The sequence below is a fragment of the Alligator mississippiensis genome, chromosome 5 (genome assembly GCF_030867095.1).
Source record: "Alligator mississippiensis isolate rAllMis1 chromosome 5, rAllMis1, whole genome shotgun sequence".
NCBI classification, from domain to species: Eukaryota; Metazoa; Chordata; order Crocodylia; family Alligatoridae; genus Alligator; species Alligator mississippiensis.
The window spans coordinates 123,451,908-123,474,939 of record NC_081828.1 but is presented as its reverse complement, the minus strand read 5'-3'; the positions used below and the strand labels follow the sequence as shown (position 1 = coordinate 123,474,939).

General features: G+C 40.5%; 1 protein-coding gene across 11 annotated transcripts in view; it reads right to left on the bottom strand.

Annotated features, from left to right (window-relative positions):
- GLI3 (GLI family zinc finger 3) overlaps positions 1–23,032 on the bottom strand; it is a 287,546-nt gene that overhangs the window by 50,727 nt on the left and 213,787 nt on the right. For 7 of the 11 annotated variants that reach the window (XM_059728658.1, XM_059728650.1, XM_059728651.1 and 4 more), the window contains 3 exons: positions 9,904–10,120; positions 8,422–8,574; positions 6,875–7,015 (listed from right to left, as the gene is read on the bottom strand). In XM_059728658.1, coding sequence (XP_059584641.1) covers positions 6,875–7,015; positions 8,422–8,574; positions 9,904–10,120 — 511 coding nt within the window. The remainder of the gene's footprint in view (positions 1–6,874; positions 7,016–8,421; positions 8,575–9,903; positions 10,121–23,032) is intronic. The other 4 variants (XM_059728653.1, XM_059728656.1, XM_059728654.1 and 1 more) reach the window with 2 other exon arrangements.

The window sequence follows — 23,032 nt, the reverse complement described above, 5'->3', positions numbered from 1 at the left end:
CTCTAGGTGCTGATGCAATATAACTGTATAAAATAATAAAAATTCATTGAAAACAGTCCTCTCAAACAGAAAGAGTACATTAAATGCACATGAAAATTGGATGTATAATTAAAGCTTTTTGGATTATTAAGTCCCTCTGTTCAGGGGGCCTTGCCTTGTATCAGGAATAACAGCAAACAGTGTCAGTGCTGAAATAAGAAATACATGGTGAAGTAGAGGTTGCACATATTTAGAAGGGGTTGTATTTATTAATATGCTTGGAACAAGATGCAGACACAACTACACTAAGGTAAATGGCACATAAACACTCTGCCAAGGTAATCCAAGGGGCCTTGATTTTTGGGTTCCCAACTTGCCTTAACTTAAAAGGGGCCTGTATTGACAGATCCAGGGCTTAGTGCTTCTTGAAAATCAAGGCTCCTTTTAAAGCATCCTGGGTTGCAGATGTATAGACAGAAGCACCCATAATTACTGGCTACTCCAGTAGGTCTAAGAATCCCCTCCTGCTATTCTTAGGCAGATCTGCATGGATCTTAGGACTTCAACCCCTACCCCTCTGTGGTGAGGGTGAAGGGCAACCCTCTACATCAAAGGAAGAATATTCAGGAAGCCTGGCAAATGGAATTCAATATATTCTTACAGAAGTAACATATTGTGAACTGACCTTTCTAAATGCTGAGGGCCAGTCTGTGGTTGGCTCTTGTGTGTATATGCAAGGTCAAGAGGGAAAACCAAAAAGCCTCCCTGCTACCTCAATACAAGCATCAGTTACAACAGCAGGCTCTGTGGACAGCTAGGGCACCCCCATCCGCTTTGTGGGACAGTCTTTCAAATATCCAGAAATACTTCAGAAAAGTAAAATGCTGAATTGGTGAAGTCACTCTGAGCTTTTTGATCTCTTGTAATCTCACATAAAAATGTTAAGAGGATTTTATTGCTATATGATTAAGGGAAAAATGGTAACAAAAATAGGGCTACGGTTCTTCAAGCACATCTATTTGTGTTTTCAAATAAAAAAGTAATTATCATCAAGGCTGCACAGCAAGGGGGAAGGAGAAAAAGGCAGTGTTGCATTTTTCTGATTGCCATTGTATTAATATTTAACAATAACTTCAGTCGTTCCCTTTTAGGATAATTTTCTTACACAAACTTTTATCTTCAGCGCCAAACCCTTTTGCGACATTTTGTTCTTCAAGTTTAACTGATTTCTGGGAAATAAAGACAAACTGCAACAAAAAGCAGATTTAGAAAAATATACAGTATCTTATTAGCTTCTGGGCGTTCGAGTAAATTTATCACATATTTAAAACAAACTCAAGCTCAGCTAAGCCCAATTATAATATCTCACTGGGCAGAGAAATTAATTAAACAGCTGAATGATAAAGATCCCAGCAGCAAACAGAAGCTCTAAAATAAATAAGATCCCTTTTTCAGAGGAATGGTAAGAGAAATATATAACACACACATTCAAGCAGCAATGCAAGTAAGTAATCTTTTCAGGAGGGCCATGTACTCTGAATAAGACTACCTGGCAGACGAGCACAGAACTGGCCCCTAATACTGCTCTCTAACTTTGTGATTTGCTAATGTGAAACACATGCATTCCTTTTGCACCAAGTTCAAATAACCCTAGCATTCCAGCAGTGTAGCTCAGCGACTGAACCAGAACAAGGGCAGAACTTGTCAGGATTTAAGAGCTTTCAGCAAAGCCCTTCAATTGCAGTCGGCACCCTATTCCATAGAAGGATATCAATTATAGATAGTGACTTGCTTTAGCAGGGCAGTCGGTACTGTCAGACACTAGATAGACAACCATGAAGAATCATGAATCTTTCTATTAACTGTAAGAGAGGGGGGAAAAAAAAGGATGGATAGGTGCTATAAATAAGGCAGAGTGTCTGAATGGTTTAACACCTTGCCTTTTGGTGTATGTATCATGAAAATTTAACCATGTTGAGTTCAAAGTGGCACATATCACTTTAAAATAAGAACCACCACTGAAATCATTACAGTGTCATATCCTTTGGAAGGGAAGGGGGTTCTGGAACAATTCCTTTGTGTACATTTTCAGTTATTAATTCATAGCAAGTAAAGCTCTGTTTATAAATTCAGTATAAAAACACCATTTGTTGCTATCCAATCCTGCCTTTCCCTGAGCACCCACAATTTATGCTAATGTCAGCAGGATACTATGAAGCCTAAGCGCTGCTGGAAAACACTATTAAATACTGATTAAAGTGCCCAAGATTTAGTTTTGTGTTGTGAAACGGTTTCATATGTCCACTGTGTTTCTTTCCACGCAACATACATTTGCCTTTCTGTGTGTATCACCTACTTCTACCTAGATAAAGCATGTGCATGTCTATATACATAGAAGAGGTCTGGCTCTCCTATTCCTTAATTCAGTGTAAATCAGGAGCAAACAACAGTGGAGCCAACTATACTGGCAAGACAGCAACATCAGAGATTTACACAGAAAAACACAGGTGTGTATATATATATATATGTACTATACACATACATATGTGGTGATGGCATCTACAGGATAAAATGAATCACCAGCAATTGTTCCTACCCATTTCCCATGGATCTTACAGACCAAGCCTTCTAGCAACCTAATGATTTGGTAAAGAAGCATATTTGTATATCTCTTAAACATCAGAGGTTCCTCCCAACCAACATTAGGCTGTAGTACACATGGATAATATTCAGTCCTGCACCAGGCACAGGTTTATAGTCCAGACTAATCTTGCCAACCTGCAGAGCCTCACACTGTTGAAAATGGGAAATTTTCAGCTTTCTCTTGGGACTTAACACTTCTAAATTAGGTCTATTCTGTGATAGTCAACCTCATTATAATGCATGGAAAACATATTTAGGTCATTCTTGAAGATTCTAAAATTTTATATTTTTCCTCCCTTTGCCCATCCTGACATTTCAGAAGTTGCTTTAGGGTGCTAGGGCAGCCCGGGTTTACAGTTGAATGGATACTAAAAATAGTTTCAATTGTTAATTGTGAAGTCATCTTGCTTTTGGTAAAACATATAGTAAACACAGAGTAGATGATGAAGCGGTGTGAGAAAAAGGTTTTGTTTGCACTTGTTTGAGAAGACCTATGTAACTCACTCATGTCTATATCAGCTGTGAGTCCTGTGGTCATCACAAACTGAAGCTGATAAAAGGATTTCTTCTTCTACAGTTTATACAGCATCTGGAATAACAGGCTCCCAGTCCTGACTGGGTTAGGTTCGCAGCTGCTACTGCAACATAACTATTACATAATAATTAACATAACTGTGTCACAGAATTGGACAGACTCTCTCTGCACAATATGCACATCCTACAGAAGTTGTGTGTATACACTTATATGCACATGTGTGAGAGCACATGCAAACACTACACAGGGTAAAAAACTCAATTCGTGTAGTTCTACTGAAGTCAATGGACCTACACCATTGTACATCTGCTCAGGTCCAGTCAATAGTATTCATTAACACCAATAAAAATTAAAGGTACAGGGGAGATTTTTCAAAGGCCCAGGCAATTTACTCTTTTGAGAATCTGTCCCACAGAGATGCCTGCCCAATTGCCAATTGCAGGTAATTATTACTTTTTGTACAGAAATGTCTGGTGAGATAAAATCAGGACCAATGTGCTGGGCACTATATGTACACTTACTTATATACTCAGTAGGAGGCAGTGTCCTCCCAGGGGCCAACAATCACAAGCACACAAATTGTGAGAGAGGATACACAGAGAGAAGGCAACATCTTTCTGAGGAATTTAAGTGACTCATTACCTCTGAAAATCTCGTTGAAAGCTACTTGCCCAAAGTCACACACTACAGATCAATACCAGAGTAGGAAAATAATTCTCAGGCCAGTGCCCCATTCATTGGACCTGGCTGGCTCTTACAGATCCTGTGTATAACATTTCTGACCACACTATGGAGAACTGCCCTGAAATCAAACCCTGCCCACTTAATCTGTCTGTGCATACTGTTTGTGGCTGTATGCAACTGTTGTTTGGTCCAGACCTGCTCTCAGGCTCGGGGCTGCCTATTTTGGCTGTAGGTAGTACAGACATGGCCATGCTTTGATTTATACTCCTTTAAAGTGGCAGGTGTTAGCATGAGGATTTCCTTTGTTTTGAGAGTCCCAATTCAGAATGGGGGCTTTACTGTTCTTCAAACAAACATATATGGATAAAGCCTTTGTCATGGACAATTATTTCCCTTTATAATGCTCTGAAGTCCCACTCCAGATGCTGTCATCGTTCTAAAATATAGGTAATATGCTATTTCCATGTCATTCTTCTGCTAACTCTTACCAGCAAAATCAGTCCCTCTACAGATCATAATGGGAACAAGAAAACAATAAATTCCTTCATTTTTAAAAAGACACAGAGTACTGCCAACTTAATTAACTTATAACTGCAATACATTTGCTATGAACTACTAGCCAACAGCTGCAAAGGAGTCCGATTAATTTTTATGTTGGAAAATGTAAAATTTCCTTTTACTTCTTCTCCATTATCTGAGGCCTATTTAATTTGTATTTGTATTTTATTTCTATTGTGTTGGTATAAAAGATTAGTCATCATTTGGAATGTTTTTCAGACATCCTCATGCCTCAAGCTTGCACTTATTAATATTCACATAATATGCAGATTGTGCAGTGCTTCAGAACCCGATTGAAGTTACTGGGGGCCCTGGTGTGGGTGGAGCAGTTTTCATTCAATCAGTTGCAGGAGTCAAGCTTACTTTTCTAAAGGCTTCAAAGTCTTTATGGCTTCTGTTGCAAAGGTTGCTCTTTATAAAAAATATCACTTCATTCAGGCAAGCTCTGCTCAAAACTTATTCATATGCTCTATAAAAAATCAGGTTACACTTGGGTAACAAAATAGAAATACACTACAATTAAAAGAGATTTATTTTAAAATTACTCAGCATGTTCTCACCTGTGACAGTAGTACCTTTTCCACTGAATGCTGTTATTTTTTATTCGTTGCTTCTTGATGGACAATTTCTAGCATCATACCCCTCATATCTTCAGCTGCTGTGAATTGGCATTACTCCACTGAATTCAACATGAGCTGCATCAATTTATACCAGCTGAGGATTTGGCCTTTGGCACTCTAGAATGGGGAGTGTCAAACTCACCTGGGGCTCTGGGCTGGCTCTTTGCGGGCCACATGCAACCCAAGGTATGAGAGCTGTAGCAGTGGCCATTACAATGGCATGGGATCCCCTGGCAATGGGGACAATGACGGGACAGGGTCCAGTGGCAGCCACAGTGGGGACAGCAAGGGCCCAGCAGCAGAAGTGTGGGATCTGGTGGCTACAAGCCAAGCTCGCCACTGATGGCAGTGCTTTACAGGGCCAAAGGGCCTAACTTCCAGTGCCCTTTGGTAACCCGGTGAGCTGGATAGAGAGGCTCCTTGGGTCCAACTGGTACACGGGTTATACGTTTGTTTGACACCTCATCTCTAAGGTTCACTGGTTTTCAGGAAACAACAATGTTTTTATGCCCTTTTCTGTTCATCTGTTAAGGACTGCACATGCTGGCAGACATGAAAAAGAACCCAAAAAGCAACATGTCACTTTAAACTCCACATGCCCCTGCGCTGAGCCCAGCACATGCCCAGAAGAGGCATCGCGTTAGATAGACTCAGCTTTCCCAATGTCTGTATAGACCGGGTACTTTAGTGGGCTTTTTTGGCATTTTTATCTGATAGCTGATTGAATCAGCTTTAGATAAAAGCACCAAAAAGCCCTGCTAAAGTGCCCAATCTATACAGATGCTGCAGAGCTGCAGAAGTAACATGCTGCTGCTTTTGGTAAAGAGTTTTTTTTCCACATCTATCAGCACCCTATCTGTCTCTCTTTGCAGTCAGTGCACACCAGAATATCTTGAAAAGATTCAGAATCAAATCAGTCAGATTATTTGTTTAAACCAGGGGTTCCCAAACTGTGGTATGCATCTCTGGGGGGTAAACGAGAAATTGTGTTATGGCAGATTTAATTTTCATTATAATAATAATTGGCATTTAAGGGATTCAAATACAAAACGTACACTGGTAAGAGTACGTGGGCAGCTGGTAAATGTGGAAGGGGGAATGCAATAAGAAAAGGTATGGGAGCCTTTGGTCTAAATACGTTGGTTAACTAAGGAGGCACAGTCGCCACAGTTGCCATTGCCTGGGAACAGGAGAGGGCGTCCTTGCTAAGAGGAATTGTTTAGTTTAGGACACAAAATTTAGCCAACCATACTATGAAGTAGTAAACATGAAATTGTCTTTAAGGGTGAGGGGAGGATGCTGACTTAACTTCTTGACTGCAATGAATAGGACTCAGAGGTTTGCCTTAATTCAAAGGATGGCAGTAACACAGCCTACACATATCCAACCGAGTAATCCACCTTACTTCACACACAAGAGTAAATTGATATATAAAATAAACTACAAATCCTTAGAGAAGGGGAAGAATTTCCCCTGCTCCCCTTTCTATTGTTACAGTCCCTTTTGGGAAAAAAAATCAAACTTGGCTAAAGGTTAATAATAATTCATGTCCAGCTTACTATTACTCAATAACTATCAAAGTCTCTAACTCAAATAGTGTTTTCTGGCTTACAGGATCAGAGCCATTACACTCTCTATTGAAGACTTTATTGAATTTTACACTAAGCTTTAGCTGACTGAACAGGTCAAGCACTGTGGCTCAGAGTTTTCTTTATTCTCAGAAACTCATAAACCCCTCTCCAGTTTGCAATGCTGTTAGCTAAGAAACTTGACTCAGCACAGGGTCAGAGAACCTGACCCCCATGAAAAAGGTCACATAGTTTTAAAACCCAGTTCCTGAATACCATTAACTTACATGCACTAGCTGTTCCTGTGTGTCAAACTCTTGTGAACAACCTTCCCAATGGCAGTTTGTCTCGTAGACCACTTCAGGCTCCTGCTTGCTTTCATCCTTGTCCCCTTCCTCCTTAACTAAGGTCATTCCTTCTGGCTGTTCCTGAAAAGGAAAAGAATAACAGAAGTGAGCAGGAGAGAGAGGAAGCCCTTATAAAGAGGTGGAAGAAAGGTGAATTACTTTAGTATTAAACAACAGGTACTGCAGGAAAAGGCTTAATATGGATTATTTTACTTTTCATTCAGATAAAACAGAGAATCTCCCAATCAGGCCTAGCTTACTAACCAAGGAAATAGGATATTTTTTTAAGACCTAGATGCTTCCCTTTGATAATACTATTTTTGAATAGTGTTGTATGATATGAATTGATAGGGAAACAGAGGAAAAAAACGGGATAGGAAGATCAGGTTCAGAACAATAATTTGAATTTGCTGGTGTTGTGTGTCACTTGAATAAGTGAGGATAAATATGAGGAAGTCTGGGGTCAAACCCTTTTTTTTAAGAAAAGGAGTCACATGAAATTAATGTAAAATCACATCATAAATGTTCTGATTCTAATGCTTTTATGTGCATTTAGTAATGCCTTGTTTAGACAGACAGCCCTAATAAAATCACTATTATTGAGTAAGATATTATTCAGCATGGAGAAATATACCAGAATATGGCCCAAATGCTATGGTTGCAGAGGTAAGCAAGGTCACCAACTACCTAAAACATGTTTTATTCTGAAGTCAGTGAAGGGCTTTGAATACAAAACTTCCAGATCAGTTTGCTAATTTGAGGATATTTGAGAGATCCATATTGTATGTTGTTTTTTTCCCTTTGTTTTATTTTTTAGCCTCAGTTCTTAAATAATCCTCATTCTTTCCTGCCTGTTATTTGCCCATGTTGAGTCAGATGTAAAGAGTCCCTCTAAACATTTGTTTCACATTATGAAGTCATGCTATTTTTCACTTCAAACCTCTCTTCAGGAGTGGAATGGAGGGGGGCTGTTTTGTTTTACAGAAGTATTCAGAAGACGGAGGATATGAGTTTTAGCTCACCTACCTCAGTATACATCAGGATTTATTCTAATGACGCTGGTAGAGTTGCATCAGTAAAAAAAGAAATTAAAATCATAATCTGAGGTGAAAATTCAATAAAGCCATCACAAGTCAGTGTGACTTAAGTATGTGCTTAACCTTAACTCCACTGAGTATGAATCATGTGCTAAATAGAGGCTTGAGTGCCCTAGGTTCATCTTTTATTATGATACAGCAAACGGACTACAAACTCTGCTAAAGGCATACACAGGCAAATCTCCTCCCCCTGCTCAATCATACAGCAGAAGAGAAGTTACTGCTTACATTTAATTCTATGATCAGGCATTATGGATTGATGCAGCCTGGGTGTGCATTAGGCGAAATGCCATGAAGGGTAAGAAGCCTTAAAATATGTGCTACTGATAAGACGTGCCTCCTGTCTAGCAGGAAGCTGAAGGCCTGCTTAAAGAAACCTGAATGCCGTACCTGCATGCTTTCTGCACCTGGACTGGAGAGCTCTTCATCTGGTTTTATCTTCGAACGCTTGTTGTGCATTGGATCCCCAGTGCTGCTCACCGCTGACTCACTTGTGGGTTTATTCTGCTGTAGGCATTTCATCCCCCCAAAGACAAAATCAAACTGCAATAAATGTGTCATGCCAACCAGAAACACACAGTATCTACTAAGCAACTTTATTTGGAGAAGCTATTCTGTTAATTGTATTGGATATGCTATTATTTTGTCCTTCAGTTATGCAGCATTAAGTTGCAGGAAAGCTGCATCATTCAAACTGGGATCAGAGAGGAGAAAATATAAAGGAAGCCATTCTGTGCAGCTCACTGTAGAAACGATCACTGCTTTCATAGGGATGGGAAAGGGCAGGAAAAAGTTGATTTTCCACACAACTGTGAATTTAAAAAAAGGCAACTCCCATTTGGATATGTGAAATTATTGTGTATTGGTTACAATCAACATGAGCAGACTATGTATTTACATATAAGAAAGGCTTTGTATCTAATCTCCATAAAAGGAATCTCTACCATTTTCCTGATAATTACAGTGGTGACTTAGGAACAGAACAACACTAATAAGAAACCACAGGCAAAACTTCCACTAACAACACTGGAGCCTAGATTTCACCTCCTTTATCCCAGGCTGCTATATAGTGTATACTGTCAATATGTATTAGTGTTGGCAAATGGATCTGCTGAGTCCATATCTGAGTCTGTGTGGAGCCCACTGTAGTCATTGGGTCTTCACAGGGGCATGTCACAGCAAATTGATTTTCAGAAACTATATCCAGGGTATACAGCTGCCAGCACAAGAAGGAACTAATTCTATTCTGATTAACAATGCTGATTAACAATGACAATGACGTGAATAGAAATGAATCCAAATTTTGGGCCTGACTCTTTACTGCAGTAGTCCCGTTTTAAGCCAGTATAACTGCACTGATAACAATGCTAAAGCCAGCCCCTGGAGTCAAATTCAGCATAGATCAGTAAAAAACCTTGAAACATCATTGGTATTTTTCTCTATTTACACCAATGAGGCAGAGTCAAATCCCTCTCCCCATTTTATTTTATTGGTCAGTAAATTGAGCAATTAGATTATCTTTAAACCAATTTGGGGACAAGCAGCTGTTCACCTTTAAAATGTTAAGGTTTCTTGTATATGTTTTCCCTCCTCCCTCACTCCCTACCTGGATTAAGATGTCTGATCCAGGAGAGAGAGTTTGGAATGAGAAGCCACTGCAGCTTACTGAAATATTTATGAGGGATAGAAAGCTTTCTACCAATCAGAAATCATGGATGCACTCCTGTGATTTATAATAAGGGATTGCAAATGCCATAGCCGCAAGAAAGTTGTTATCCAAGGTTCTCACTGACTGTGGTGATTAATTGCTAACATGACAATGTGATTTTTTTAAATTAACAAATTGCAACAGTTTCTTTTGTTTTCTCTCACCTGTGTGGATTCAGAAGGGCCAGAGCTGACCTGGACAGGGTTCAGGACACTGGGAATGCCTGGGATAGGCCTCTGGGTAGGAAAAGTTGGAGCAGGATGGATGAGAGGAGGGCTGTGTCCAAAGGCTGAACCTAAGCTTTGCTGGCGACTTATAATTTGCTGATGCATTTGCTGAAGGGAAACCGGTGTGGGAGGGTATGTGAAACTTAAAGCAGGACTGGAGTTAGAGGGCAAAGCAGAAATAAAAAAGCAAAAGAGAGAGAGAAAGAGAAGGATCATCACTGTGTGCAACTGTACAGGTAAAAACTTTAAAATGTACCAAATGTATACATAAAACAATCTCTTCCCATCATATGTTCCTCCACCCTCAAAACAAATAATGAACATAGGTGTAAAATTCCAGTTCAAGGTTGAATTTATAAGTGAAAAGAAAAATCACACTCTAGCAACATTTTTAAACGTTTTTAAAAAAGATTCCCATTTACCAGGAATACATTGAAAGTGGCCTGAAATAAAAGGCAAGCAGTTCAATAACAGCTATTTATTGCAATAACAAACTTTATATAAAGAAAAAGAATGGGCGACTACATGTTTTATAGTACTTTTATTGATAATGTAGTTCTGTATGTTCTCGTCTATGAAACAATTCCTTTAATCTTGGTTCATGCTATACTGTTTCATATGTCTCTAGATCTTATTACAAGAGGAGAGAAAATCAATTGGTTAAATGTGTTTTGAACACCACGCTTGTCATATCACTCATTTGTTTGTAAAGATGGAAAGCTCAGTCCATCCAAAATGTCACCTAAAGAATTTCCATCAGTGCCGTTTGGTTACAGAAACTGATGGATTAACCTTTCCCCTCTGAAATTGGTGATCAATGAGTTTCAATGTAGAAATATTCCAATGGGAAAGCATTTCTCCCTCTTCCAGTTACACAACACTAAATGTCTATTAAAGCCCATTGTGCATGCTAATATCTGTCATAACTTCATTACTCTACTCTGTTTTTCAGACTACAGTGAGTTTGAGGAAATTACATTGTAGTCTGAAGAGATCTCTTCACTAGTTGATATTGCCAAACCATTCTGGGTGCCATACTTTGGAAGTGAAGAGTCTGGAATGAAATCATTGCAATCTCGAATGAAAAACTTGCAATCACAACAAAAATATCTGTATTCACAGCTCTCACATCTAAAATTGGTTTATGGAAGCCTTCAAATTAAAAACATCTTGGCTTTTTTTTAAGTGTGTGAGCAATACCTTACAAGAATCAAGGTTTATTGTAATGTCAAAGGTGGATTTAATGCAAATTTAAAGTCTAGAGTCTTAATTACTGTTACTGCTAAGCACATTAACTGAAAATATTGTGATACAAAAAGAATTAAAATCATTTCAACCATTTTAAGTAATAATTCTACAGATATTCAGTGTTCATTAATCTGACTATACATTTTGTCTGTTTGACTACAATCCATAAAGAGACAGCTTCAATGTGATTACATTACTATTATTCTTGGTGAGAACTCTACATTACAATAGTTTGCCCATTTAGGACAGAATATCATTAAGAATACCCTGGGAGAATTTTACCAGTCTTTGAGGAACTCTCTTTTCATTTTGCATTGTATTCTTTTTAATAAAGGGAAGCAGAAATGTAGTGAAAACAGTAATTGTTCACAGCAAGAGTTAGGGAGAAATCAGTAATAATATTCAGTTATTGCAGCCCTATAGTCCCTGCCAGTGTTCCTCTAAGCAACCATGAATGATTACAGCACGACTTAGCTAAGGTAGCCACTATGGATGATTGATAGGACATTAATCAAAAGATGCATATCAGGCTCAGAATTTGTTCACAAGCTTTCTTCTAATAGCTGATTTCATGTTCACTGAGCTCTATGCCAGTTTGTTCAATTTATTCTTCAGTGTACAAGCCATTCATCAAACAACACAATGATTTAACACCCCTTTTCCCTTTTAGTGAACAAACATTACTAAGTGTAACTACTCTGTTCTGTTCATTAAAAAAACATACAATTACAATGTCATACATGGGCCTGAAACAGCAGTTGCACTTCCTCACTATGCCTCTACATTTCTGTTTCTATAAATACTATAAATTAGTCACCTATTCTCTAAACACAAGGAGGCGCAGTCCCAAGGATCATACCAGTTTTCTGAGATCCACAAATGCAGAGCACAAATTATTTGGATGGAGTATATGATATTGTATTTCTTTGTGTTGGCTAGGGAATATGAGATAGCTTGCATTTAGGACACAAGTCTCCTGGTTATCCAGGGAACCACACCAGTTTAATGGTTGCATTGATTAAAATGAGAACTGCAGGTGTGCAAAATCATTGAAAATGTAGCCACTTTCCTTTGGGTGTTTACATATACTTTTAGGAATATAGTGTTAGGCCCCCAGGATTGAAAACTCTTGCCAGTATTCTATAGAACATATATATTTTTAAAAAAGAAAGTTTAGTTTTTAATTTACAAGATACAAATGGCTAAAATATAGTCTCATAAACTTACATGAAATCCCTTTTAATTACACACAAAGGTTCACCTGCATCCATGAATACAATTTAGCCCTAAAAGAAGTAGTGCCTGAAATATCACTCAGACTCCAAACAGAGATTTGTTTTGCCAAGGAATATGGAATAGGCTTCTTCATTACCACTGGCTAGAGCAGGGGTGCTCAGCCTCTGGCCCATGGGCCAAATGGGGTCAGTAAATTTGACGGCAGGGGACCAGTGGCAGCACTTCTACCCCTCCCCACTGCTAAAATTCCAAACTCCGCATGGTGGATTGAAGCCAGACCGCAACCCCTTTCATCTGCACAGCCAGGCTGGGTTGGGGCTGGGCAAGCCCCGTTCCCTGGCATGGCTGGATCAGGGCCAGGCTGCCCCTGCATGCAGCCTGGAGCCCCAGAGCACCTGCCCAGGTCACCAGATTGTGTCCACAGGCTGGATCTGGCCCACAGGGGGACTGGGCACTGCCTGTCCAGCCTGCTGGATGAAAAGGTGGAGCACCACTGGCCTAGAGACACTGTAATTTGGAATATGGAATTGGTTAGCTTAGGCTCAGGGACTTTTGCAGGATAATGTGAAAACTACAAGGACTCCCACAAAGGGATTTCATTTGTCAGTTTATACATACTGAGCTGAATGAATCATATGTATAATATTCTCTACTTCAGTGGAAACAAACCTTTCTGGCAGGCATACCACACCCTCTTGAAAGTGCCAATCCAATCCCTTTTCCTTACCCATGCTGATCTGATGCCATCCTGTTCCCTGACCTATATGATACTGTGCTGCCTGCCCCTCCACCCTCCCTGCAATCTGCCATGTGCAACACATAGAGGCTTTTCCTGCCACTTGTAACACCTGTGCCATAGGTTGGCCACTCTTGTCTTAATTCATCCAGGAATAGAAGTCATCCAAATAGGCCTTCTCTGGGCCAACACTCCCACTTTCCACTACTGAACTCATCTGATGTTACCAAGAGCAACACAATCATCTTATCTCAAATATTAAGATGCCTTTCACACCAAAGGACAACAGCAGCTCAACCACACCAAGCTTGGGGAAAACTCTCAGTGTAGTCAAATAGTGCTACATTTCACACAAGGGTTCTCCACTATGGAAATGTCCTCTTTAAAATAAAACACTACAGGTGTTATACGACTTCTGCACCTACAATAGGGGTGGGCAAAATGCGGCCCACAGGCCGGATGTGGCCCGCCAAGCCATTCTATCCGGCCCGCGGAGCTCCTAAAAAATTTGGAAAATTAATATTTATCTTCCCCTGGCTGCCTGTCATGTGGCCCTCGATGGCTTGCCAAAACTCAATAAGTGGCCCTCCGCCTGAAAAATTCCCTGCCCCTGCCCTACAAAGTTGTCTTAGCTCCTATTCACTAGTAGGATGCATGAAAAATACAAACCTCATTCTGTAGAAACATTCTCTTTCTTCCTATTTGCTTTAGCTAACATACATTGTCAAAGAGTAATATTTACTCTACACCCATGTAAGTGTAAAGTAGCTGCCATGTATTAAACAAATGACTTACAATGATAATGGCCATAGACTGCTGTCTCATAAGCCCTTTTTTCACAGGAAAGGCATGATCAGTGAAGGCATGATTCCCTGCAGTTTAACTCCTCCATAGCAATATATACCTAAACTTGGCACTTCTGAGCTGTCACACTCACAACAAGCAAGCAGCTACAAGCACTGCAGACAAACTAGACTCTTTTTCGATCTTTGGGACCAATGGTGTATTCTGGAAGGTAGCAACTTCACTGGTAGATGAAGTAAGACTTAGCACAGGAAAGACGTGCTGGAAAGGGGAGGAATCTTGGCACTGGTACTGCCTCCCTTTTGCTCAGTACCCTGCTGCAAGGAGAGAGACCAAGGTACTACAGTCTTTATGTACAGTTACGTATAGCCTGGCAATCTAGAATTCAGTCCCTAAATCTCCAAGATTCAGACACGTCAGACTAAAACAAAGAGCCATTTAGATGAGGTGAGGTAACACATGCTAATACGCTAATTCATAGCAGATTTAGTCTAATGCGCAGTAGTGTTACCAAAAAAAAACATTCATCTGCCCTAATGCACAATAGCACCAATTATAGTGCATTGTTAGTACCTGTTATTACAGGCACTGACAATGTGCCATAATTACAACACAATAACGAACGTGTAGTTGCACCCACAGGGATTAGCTAGTAGATCTGATTGGAAGTACTCAAAAGTGGCAAGCTCTGCAGAGACATGAGGATGACATCTTAATTAGTTCAGACTCCTGCCTCAGAACAATTCTCTCAAACTGTTTCTGAAAACCACTTCACAGGCTGGGCTCAAAGTCATCTTTATACAGGAGGGTGTCATCAAGAGAGTTGGGCTGGTCATTCAGAGAAGAGCGGAAGCAGAAAGGATCAGAAGATGCCTAAAGAACACTGTCTCAGCTCTTTTGCTGTGTTTGAGAAATCACTCAAACTGCTGAACTTTGTAGTTGATGGTAAGGTCCAAAAATATCTTGGTACACAGAACTGCTGACAATAAGTGAGAATCTGGAATGGAGTTCCTGACTTAGCATGTGGCAAGTTTAACAAAACCAGCAATGCAGCCTTTCTATCTAAAAGCAGGCGAATCACATTCACTGTACTGGAACTAAGCTGAATTATATAGCCTTAACATGAAAGGGAAAGCAAGAGTATTGACTTTATCCAGTTGTCCCTTCAAAGCAGGAGCCTAAAATCTACTTTGCCTGTCCCCTACCATAGATCAAGACTAGATATTTGCATGACTGAAGGACCTCACATGTTTTCAACACAGTGCTTTTGTTCTCAAGGAACACACTCACTGAATGCACTTTGACAAAGAAAAGCTTTACTCATCCACCAAAAATGACCCAAAGGACATGGGGTCTCCTCTCAGTCGCTCCCTCTTCTGAGTTGCTTCACGTCTGCAGTGCATTCTTCCATTCCATCTCTTACAGACTGAGAAATATGTATTCTCTCTCTCTCCCTCTCAGAATTCCATGCCATATGATATATTTTGTCTTTAAAAAAAATAACTTTGGTAATAATCCACAAGACATTAATGGCTAATGCCACATACTCTACTTCAATGGGAGCCCACTTTTTTGACAGGAGGGCGACACATTAGCCCCACATCCACCCCAAGTGTCACTCTACTCTCTTTCCTCCGGCCCAATCTGCTGCTCTTTCTGCTCCTGACTCTATGCTCCCTGCCTCACCTGCTGCTGCCTTCTGGTTCCTGACCTGTGGTCCCTGACGCATCTTCTGTTGTCTTCTACTTCTTTCCCTATCTGCTGCTTTCTGTCTTCTCCCTAGTCTGTCTAGGCCACACACACAGAAGGTGCCAGTGCCACTTGTGGAACTCATGCCACAGGTTGGCCATCCCTGCTCTAATCGCATCTAGTTAAATAACCCTACTGTACCACAGCTTATAGCAAGAGTCCACTTAAAACTATATGTATATACTCTACGAGCAAGGTCATTTCTATTTGTATGAAGCTCAGCAAGATAGGAAAGGATACAGAGAAACCTCTTTCCTGTTCAGGGGACAACTACAAGTTTAAGTCTTGTACTCATTTACCTGAACAAAGCCAATTTTAGGGGTGGGCAACCACCCAGGGTACCATGGTCATGCCCTACCACACCCTCCTGCCACACGTGCGTACACACACACACACACACACACACACGTATGAGCAGCCCATGCTCACAGCAGCATTCTCCCCCGTCCCACCCTGCCCTGCCCCAGCCAATCCCCACTACAAGGGGCCTGCCCACCCACCTAACTCTGCCTGCAGCGGTACCTCTGCCTGCACTCCAAGGGGCCTGCCCACTCACCTACCTCTGCCTCTACCTCTGACTTTGGGGGAGAGGGCACCAAAATACAAGTTTGCCTAAGGCAACATTTTTCGTAAGGCCAGCTCTGCACCTGAAACACTTAGTCGTAGAAGCATCACTATAAACCCCTGTGCAGGTGGGAAGGGATGACAGACAGGGGTATTCTCCATGAGCCAGCAGACGGAAGGCAAAACATGGCAGACATGCTGTTAATTTGTAGGTGGTATAACTGTGTCCATTCTATCACTCTCAGGAACAGCCCAGCTGTTCCATGTAGAATGGCTCAGGGAACTGACACTGGGCCAGATTCCACTCCTTTGATGCTAGAGCTACATTACAGCTAGATGCCCTACTACTTTGTGATCAGGAAGGGATGAGGCACTCTGCATTATCTTGTTAAAAGAAGCCAAGGCAAAAATAGTAAATGGATATGACAGTGATGCAGAAGCACAGTTAATGTTGGTGGAACAATCCCCAGTGCAGCTGGAGTAAATATTAACTTACTCATTATCCTTATCAAATGAGCAATGTATTTAATAACTGGCTAAATTAGAGTACTTGATATCTGAAGGTCTTTTAGTGGACCCTGGACATTTGACTACAATTTCTGTGTTCAAACTATTTGTAATAAAGATAACCTCAATACCATATGCCTGCTGAAATTCTGTTCTTCTACAGCCACATATGATGGGATTACTGAATATGTGCAATAAGAGAGGCACTTAAGCCTAGATCCTATTTTGGCACCAAGGTGACTACTATAGTTTTTAGGCACCTGAGTCATTAAACATGATTCTACTTGGCCTATTGAACAGCTTGAATTTTGTCAAGATGCCTGTATTCCTTACACATGTCCAATTTTGCCTACAATTGAAATCTGATACATTGCACATGCTCGGAAATTATCCAAGACACTTCGATATCAAATTCCATTTATCCTCTGTTGTAATACAGTTTCACTGTGGAGGTACCTAAATTTGCAAAAGGCCTCCTTAAACTGTAGCCAGCAAAAAAAAATCCCACCTGCTAACAGAAGTGCATAAGGCTACTCACCGAAAGAGCTAGAGTTATGCATCTCTTTGGGTGGAATAGGATCATTCTCCTGAGGCAAGGACTTAAATGTCTTAGAGGCAGAATAGAAACTAGATCTTTATATTTAAGAGTGTGTGTGTGTGTGTGTGTGTGTGTGTGTGTGTGTGCGCGCGCGCGCGTGTGTGAGAGACAGAGAGAGAACAACAGAAAAAGATAAATGTCTATAAAACTAAGGGGATAGGCTGTCTTTTTTAAAGATAAAAGTCTTGAAAAGGGAAGAGCTTGAAAAATATTGTTGCAATTTTATTTTCAATATTTAGTAGTTAATGATGAAGAAAAATCAGTGACATCATTTATTTTTCTATACTGGCTACTTCTGTTTCTCCCCCTCTCTCTTTTCTTCCTTTCTCCCAAAAGTCTCAAAATCCCACTACTAGAGGTAAAATAGGGCAGTGAACTACATTGCAATTACATGAGCACATCAAATTTTAAGGGACTGACTTCAAGAAGAAGAAAAACAGACATTATAATCAAAACCAAACTTTGTGGCTACTTTGTGGCTGTCCTACTAACAAGGTCATCCAGTTTCTGGTCACAGCTGTGGAATTTACCACAAAACAGCTGTGATTCAAAGTTAGGAAATTCTTTCCTCTCTTTTATATATTATGTATGTGTATACAGACAGACAGACAGATATGCACATATGTAATGAGAGTTCAATTTTATGAAGATCTTGGGGACACCCAAAACCTTCATAAAATCTCCAAGCACAAAAAGCTGGCTGACCTTCCTGAGAATAACCATTTCAGCAGGATATATATATGCATAAAAGCTTGCAGTACATTCATAACCCGTTGTGCCTACATGTTCTGCTGATCTTGCCTGTCTTGGGAAGTGTAGAATTCTTAATGGATATAATTGCGATTGTAAAAACTATGCCATAAACATTTGTGATAAAGAAGCGTATTTTGTTCCACTGACACTGACAGTGGCATAGGTAGGCAGTATGCTAGGCAGGATAGGAGCACCAACTTACCAGAGTCAACAGGAGGGCGATCCAGGCTGACCTTGATAGGCTGAGGAAATGGGCGGACAAGAACCTGATGGTATTTAACACCGAAAAATGCAAGGTTCTCCACCTTGGGAGGAAAAACCTGCAGCATGCTTATAGGCTTGGCAGTGCTACGCTGGCTAGCACTACGGATGAAAGGGACTTGGAGGTCATGATTGACCACAAGATGAACATGAGCCTTCAATGTGATGCTGCTGCTAGTGAAGCAAGCAAAACACTGGTTTGCATTCATAGATGCTTCTCAAGCAAATCCCAGGATGTCATTCTCCCCTTGTACTCAGTCTTGGTGAGGCTACAGCTGGAGTACTGCATCCAGTTTTGGGCTCCACAATTCAAAAAGGATGTGGAGAAGCTTGAGAGAGTCCAGAGAGGAGCCACGCACATGATCAGAGGTCAGGAAAACAGACCTTATGACGAGCGGCTGAGAGCTATGGGACTCTTCAGCCTGGAAAAGCGCAGGCTCAGGCGCAATCTGATGGCCACCTATAAGTTTATAAGGGGTGTTCACCAGGATCTGGGAGAACATTTGTTCACCAGAGCACCCCAAGGGATGACAAGGTTATAAACTCCTCCAAGACGGTTTCAGGCTGGACATAAGGAAGAACTTCTTTACTGTCCGAGCCCCCAAGGTCTGGAATAGCCTGCCATCGGAGGTGGTTCAAGCACCTACTTTGAACGTCTTCAAGAGAAATTTGGATGTTTATCTTGCTGGGATCCTATGACCCCAGCTGACTTCCTACCCTTGGGGCAGGGGGCTGGACTTGATGATCTTCCGAGGTCCCTTCCAGCTCTAATGTCTATGAAATGTCTATGAAATTATTTTTACTACTTGTATTTTACATCCTACCTATGCATTAGATATCTGTACACTTTCTTTAGCTACAATCTTTTCCTTGGAATAATATAGCACTGAGCTCCAGTACCCACTTCCATGACTGTCAGCCTTTTAGGCCTCACCTCAAGGCACCCTTCATGAATTATATGAACGTCATGGTACCCCAGTTGACAATCACTGAGCTAGACTCTACATTCAGAAAAGTTATAGAAGCAGGCCTTCAAGCTAAAAAGGTTAGGAACCACTGCCACTAGATAAGTCTTCCGCTTCAGTACCACTGTCTTCCCCATTCCTGCCCCCGGTAGGTAGCTGAAGGGGAAAAGGCAGTCCCTACCTGTGAGGCTGCTTTTGCAGGGTCTCACATGCCGGCAACTGCCCCCAGCTGCAAAGTGAGGATCTGGCCCCATCTCCACCCACTTGTGTGTCCACGGCAGAGTATGATCCTGGGAGTACAGGGGCAGCTAGCACAGGGGCTGCTGGGGGCAGAGAGGGACAGTCCTCAAAGAAGAAGTTGGGATACTGCTGGGGTACCTGGGGCAGGTGCAGGAACTGGACAGGGGGAGGAGAATATTTATCTCCTCACAAAGAGGCTGGGCAGTGTGGCACCCTGGTTGAGAATCACTGACCTTACAATTCTGCCAACCACGTTCAGTCTGATCTAAAGTGATAACTGTGAAGAACTCTGATATAGTCATGCAGAAATATACATATATACATGCAGAAATATACACACACATTTTTCTTCTTCTATCCTTTGTCCATTGACTTCTTAACCTGTAGGTTTTTAGGACAAAGAAAAACTTCTTAATTGACTTCTTAACCTGTAGGTTTTTCTCTGTATTTGGAAAACACCTATGACCTTCCAGTACAAAATGGCAATGATACCCAGAACAATGTTGTTATCCTGCAATTTATATATCATTTTCATAAGAAGAGTCTACATACCAAAATCCATTTTCATAGGGCTAGATTTGGAGTTTATTTCCAATCTTGCCGTAAGATTTGCTTTCTAATCACTTTGTCATTCTCCATAGACATTTATACTCTTGGAAAAGGGATAAACACAGCTGTTCTGATGTGACAATACTTTAAACCCAACTTGCTATAGTTAAATCTACATCATATAAGGCAGCAGAGAATAATGCCCTTCATGGTAAGTGCATAATGTAAATCTAGTGATAACAGGATGCATTTCAATAGAGTTATATCAGGTATTAATTTGGCTCAGCAGGGCTGCATAGATGAAAGAAATGGCAGAACTTGACTCACTGACAGATACATAAATTATATTTCCATAAATTATTTTTCTACCTCTTTAGGGAGTTTAAAACACAAATGATTTGGACAATTAACTGTTATGGCCTTATTTAAAAGTACAAGCATGTATGTGAACCCATGGGAGGTGTAGGGTTTTTTGGGGATGGAATTTCTAGATCTTTGAAATGACAACAGTGATTTAAAATACATATATGACATGTTACTTACCCGAGACTTTATACTGAATGAAAAGTTTTAGCCCAAAGTAAATGTTATGTTACTTATACAAATCAAAAAGTAACAATAACAATAAAAGAGCAAAACACCTTTAATGCCTGTAGTATTAATACAGTCTTTTATGTGGTGTGTCTTTCTATATGTGCGCATAATGAAATCAGTGCAACCTTATGTCATAAGAGAATACCTTCAAAGTATCCCCAAACATATTGTGTTCCACCTGCTCCAGGTGTACAATGGGTTCTGTTCCACCTTTAAAAGATCAGTTTAATTAAACAACACATTCTATCAGTTCCTTTAGGCAGCCTACACTACATGCACAACTAAACCTAAAATCTAAATTAAAAGATAGTGTAACACAGGAACCAGGACACACTGAATTAAAGCTATTAAAAATTTAAAATCCATAAAAGGAAATGCTCCTTCAAACAATGCATACATAGACAGTGGAACTCACTGCTACCAGATGTTTTTAAGACCGAGAGCTTTGTAAGTCTCAAGGAGAGTTTAGGCATCTATGTGCATAACAGAAAGATTTAGTTAATTATAATTCTGAAAAGCACGATGCTTCAAATCTAACTCTTAGAGATTTGGGATTAACTGAGTCTACATATCTGCCCCACATCTGCAAATGGTAGATTTCTTAAACCTTCCTCTGAGATGGCCTCATTTCCTACCTACATACTCTCATTTGTATCATCCAATTCTTGGTCACCCTTTTCCCTTTGGTCTATCCCCTCCTTAGGCTTGGGGAAGGAAGTGACCTTCTGAATCAAGGGGCTTTCACTGTGACTTGCTCCAAAGGAAACTAATAACTAAAGATATGAATTAAGTCAGTTTTCCATTACAGCCATCTCTCTGTATCAAAGACTTAATAAAGAAGAACACTGACTAATTTTAGTTAGTTTGCCTTTTCAAATGCTCTGCACAAGGAGATTGTATGCAGAGGGGAAATCGCTGAGAATCTATTTAATTATCCCTTGGAGAAGCACAGGTCTTATATTCAATTACTACTCTGCATCCCCTCCCATTATCATGTCTACTGTCACTTATGCATACCCTACAGTTCAACAGCATCTTTCCCACTCATTATTTAAATGTATCCTCTCTCTCTCCAATGATGTTTGGCTTCAGCCTCACTTCCTCCCAGCAGCAAAGTGACATTAACCAGACAATGCAGAATATGGCTATAATTAACCAGATCTTGTTAATTTCAATTCTTTGCTCAGGCAACATGTGCAACTGAGGGACACAGGAGTAAAGCCTAGAAAACAAGAGCTGCTGTGCTTTCTTAGTTTTTTTCAAACCTTGGAGGAGAGCTCAGAGGACTCCGAACCTCATCCAAAAAACTGCAGTTTTAAAGTGTTATGTGGTCAACTTCTCTTCTCTGTTACACTTGCCTACAGTCAAAGTAAAGCCTTCCTGGTCAATGGCACTATTGATTTAAGCATGTGCAACTGACAGTAGAATTTGGAATATATTTTGAAAATGACTTGGTAGAAATGGTTTTGTGAAGGGTCTGTGCTGGTGGAGTTTCTTATCCCTGGATGATATAAAAATGAAGTCCTAACCTCTCCTGTTTATTAAAGAACCTATTCCTAAAGAGAAGATTTGGTAAACTTAATGTTGTGGGAATTGCTACCCCTCACATGCACATTCCTAGGCATCACTACAAAGTGTTATAAGTACAAAATGCTACAGAAGTGCATAGCTTAATAACTGTCACTATTAGCAGATATAACAATATACAAGGCATCCTGACAAAAGATTAATAGCAGGGGTGCTGCACTGCAGGCTAAGCAAAGTAACCAAATGAGTAGATGTCATGAAGATTATCCTCATTTGATCCTGTTTCATTTGCCTCCTTTCTGCCTAATCTTTCCCAACTGAGACACAAAGCAGTTTTTTTCAAATTCTCAAAGTAGAAGCTCTACCTGGTGAGGTACAAGAGAATCACCACTCGCTGTCAGCAGCAGCGACATCTTCTTTCAAAGTGTTCAGCCACTTGTCAGGATACTGCATTACATGGCCCGCTATCAAAGACGTGGCACATGTCATGCTAAACCTGGGCATATTCTGCTAAGAGATCACTATTTCTTCAAACTGCAGTAGTGTCTAGGATCCCCAGGATAAAGAACCAGAGTCTCATTGGGTGTGGCCCTTACAGAACAGAAAGATATGGCTTATTCACTTAACTTCATCCTCCACATTCTATTCCTATACAAAGGATTGTTCATCCACAGGTTGCACACTGTATACATCTACACTGTAACCTCTTTGGGGCAAGGGCTGTACTCTTAATGT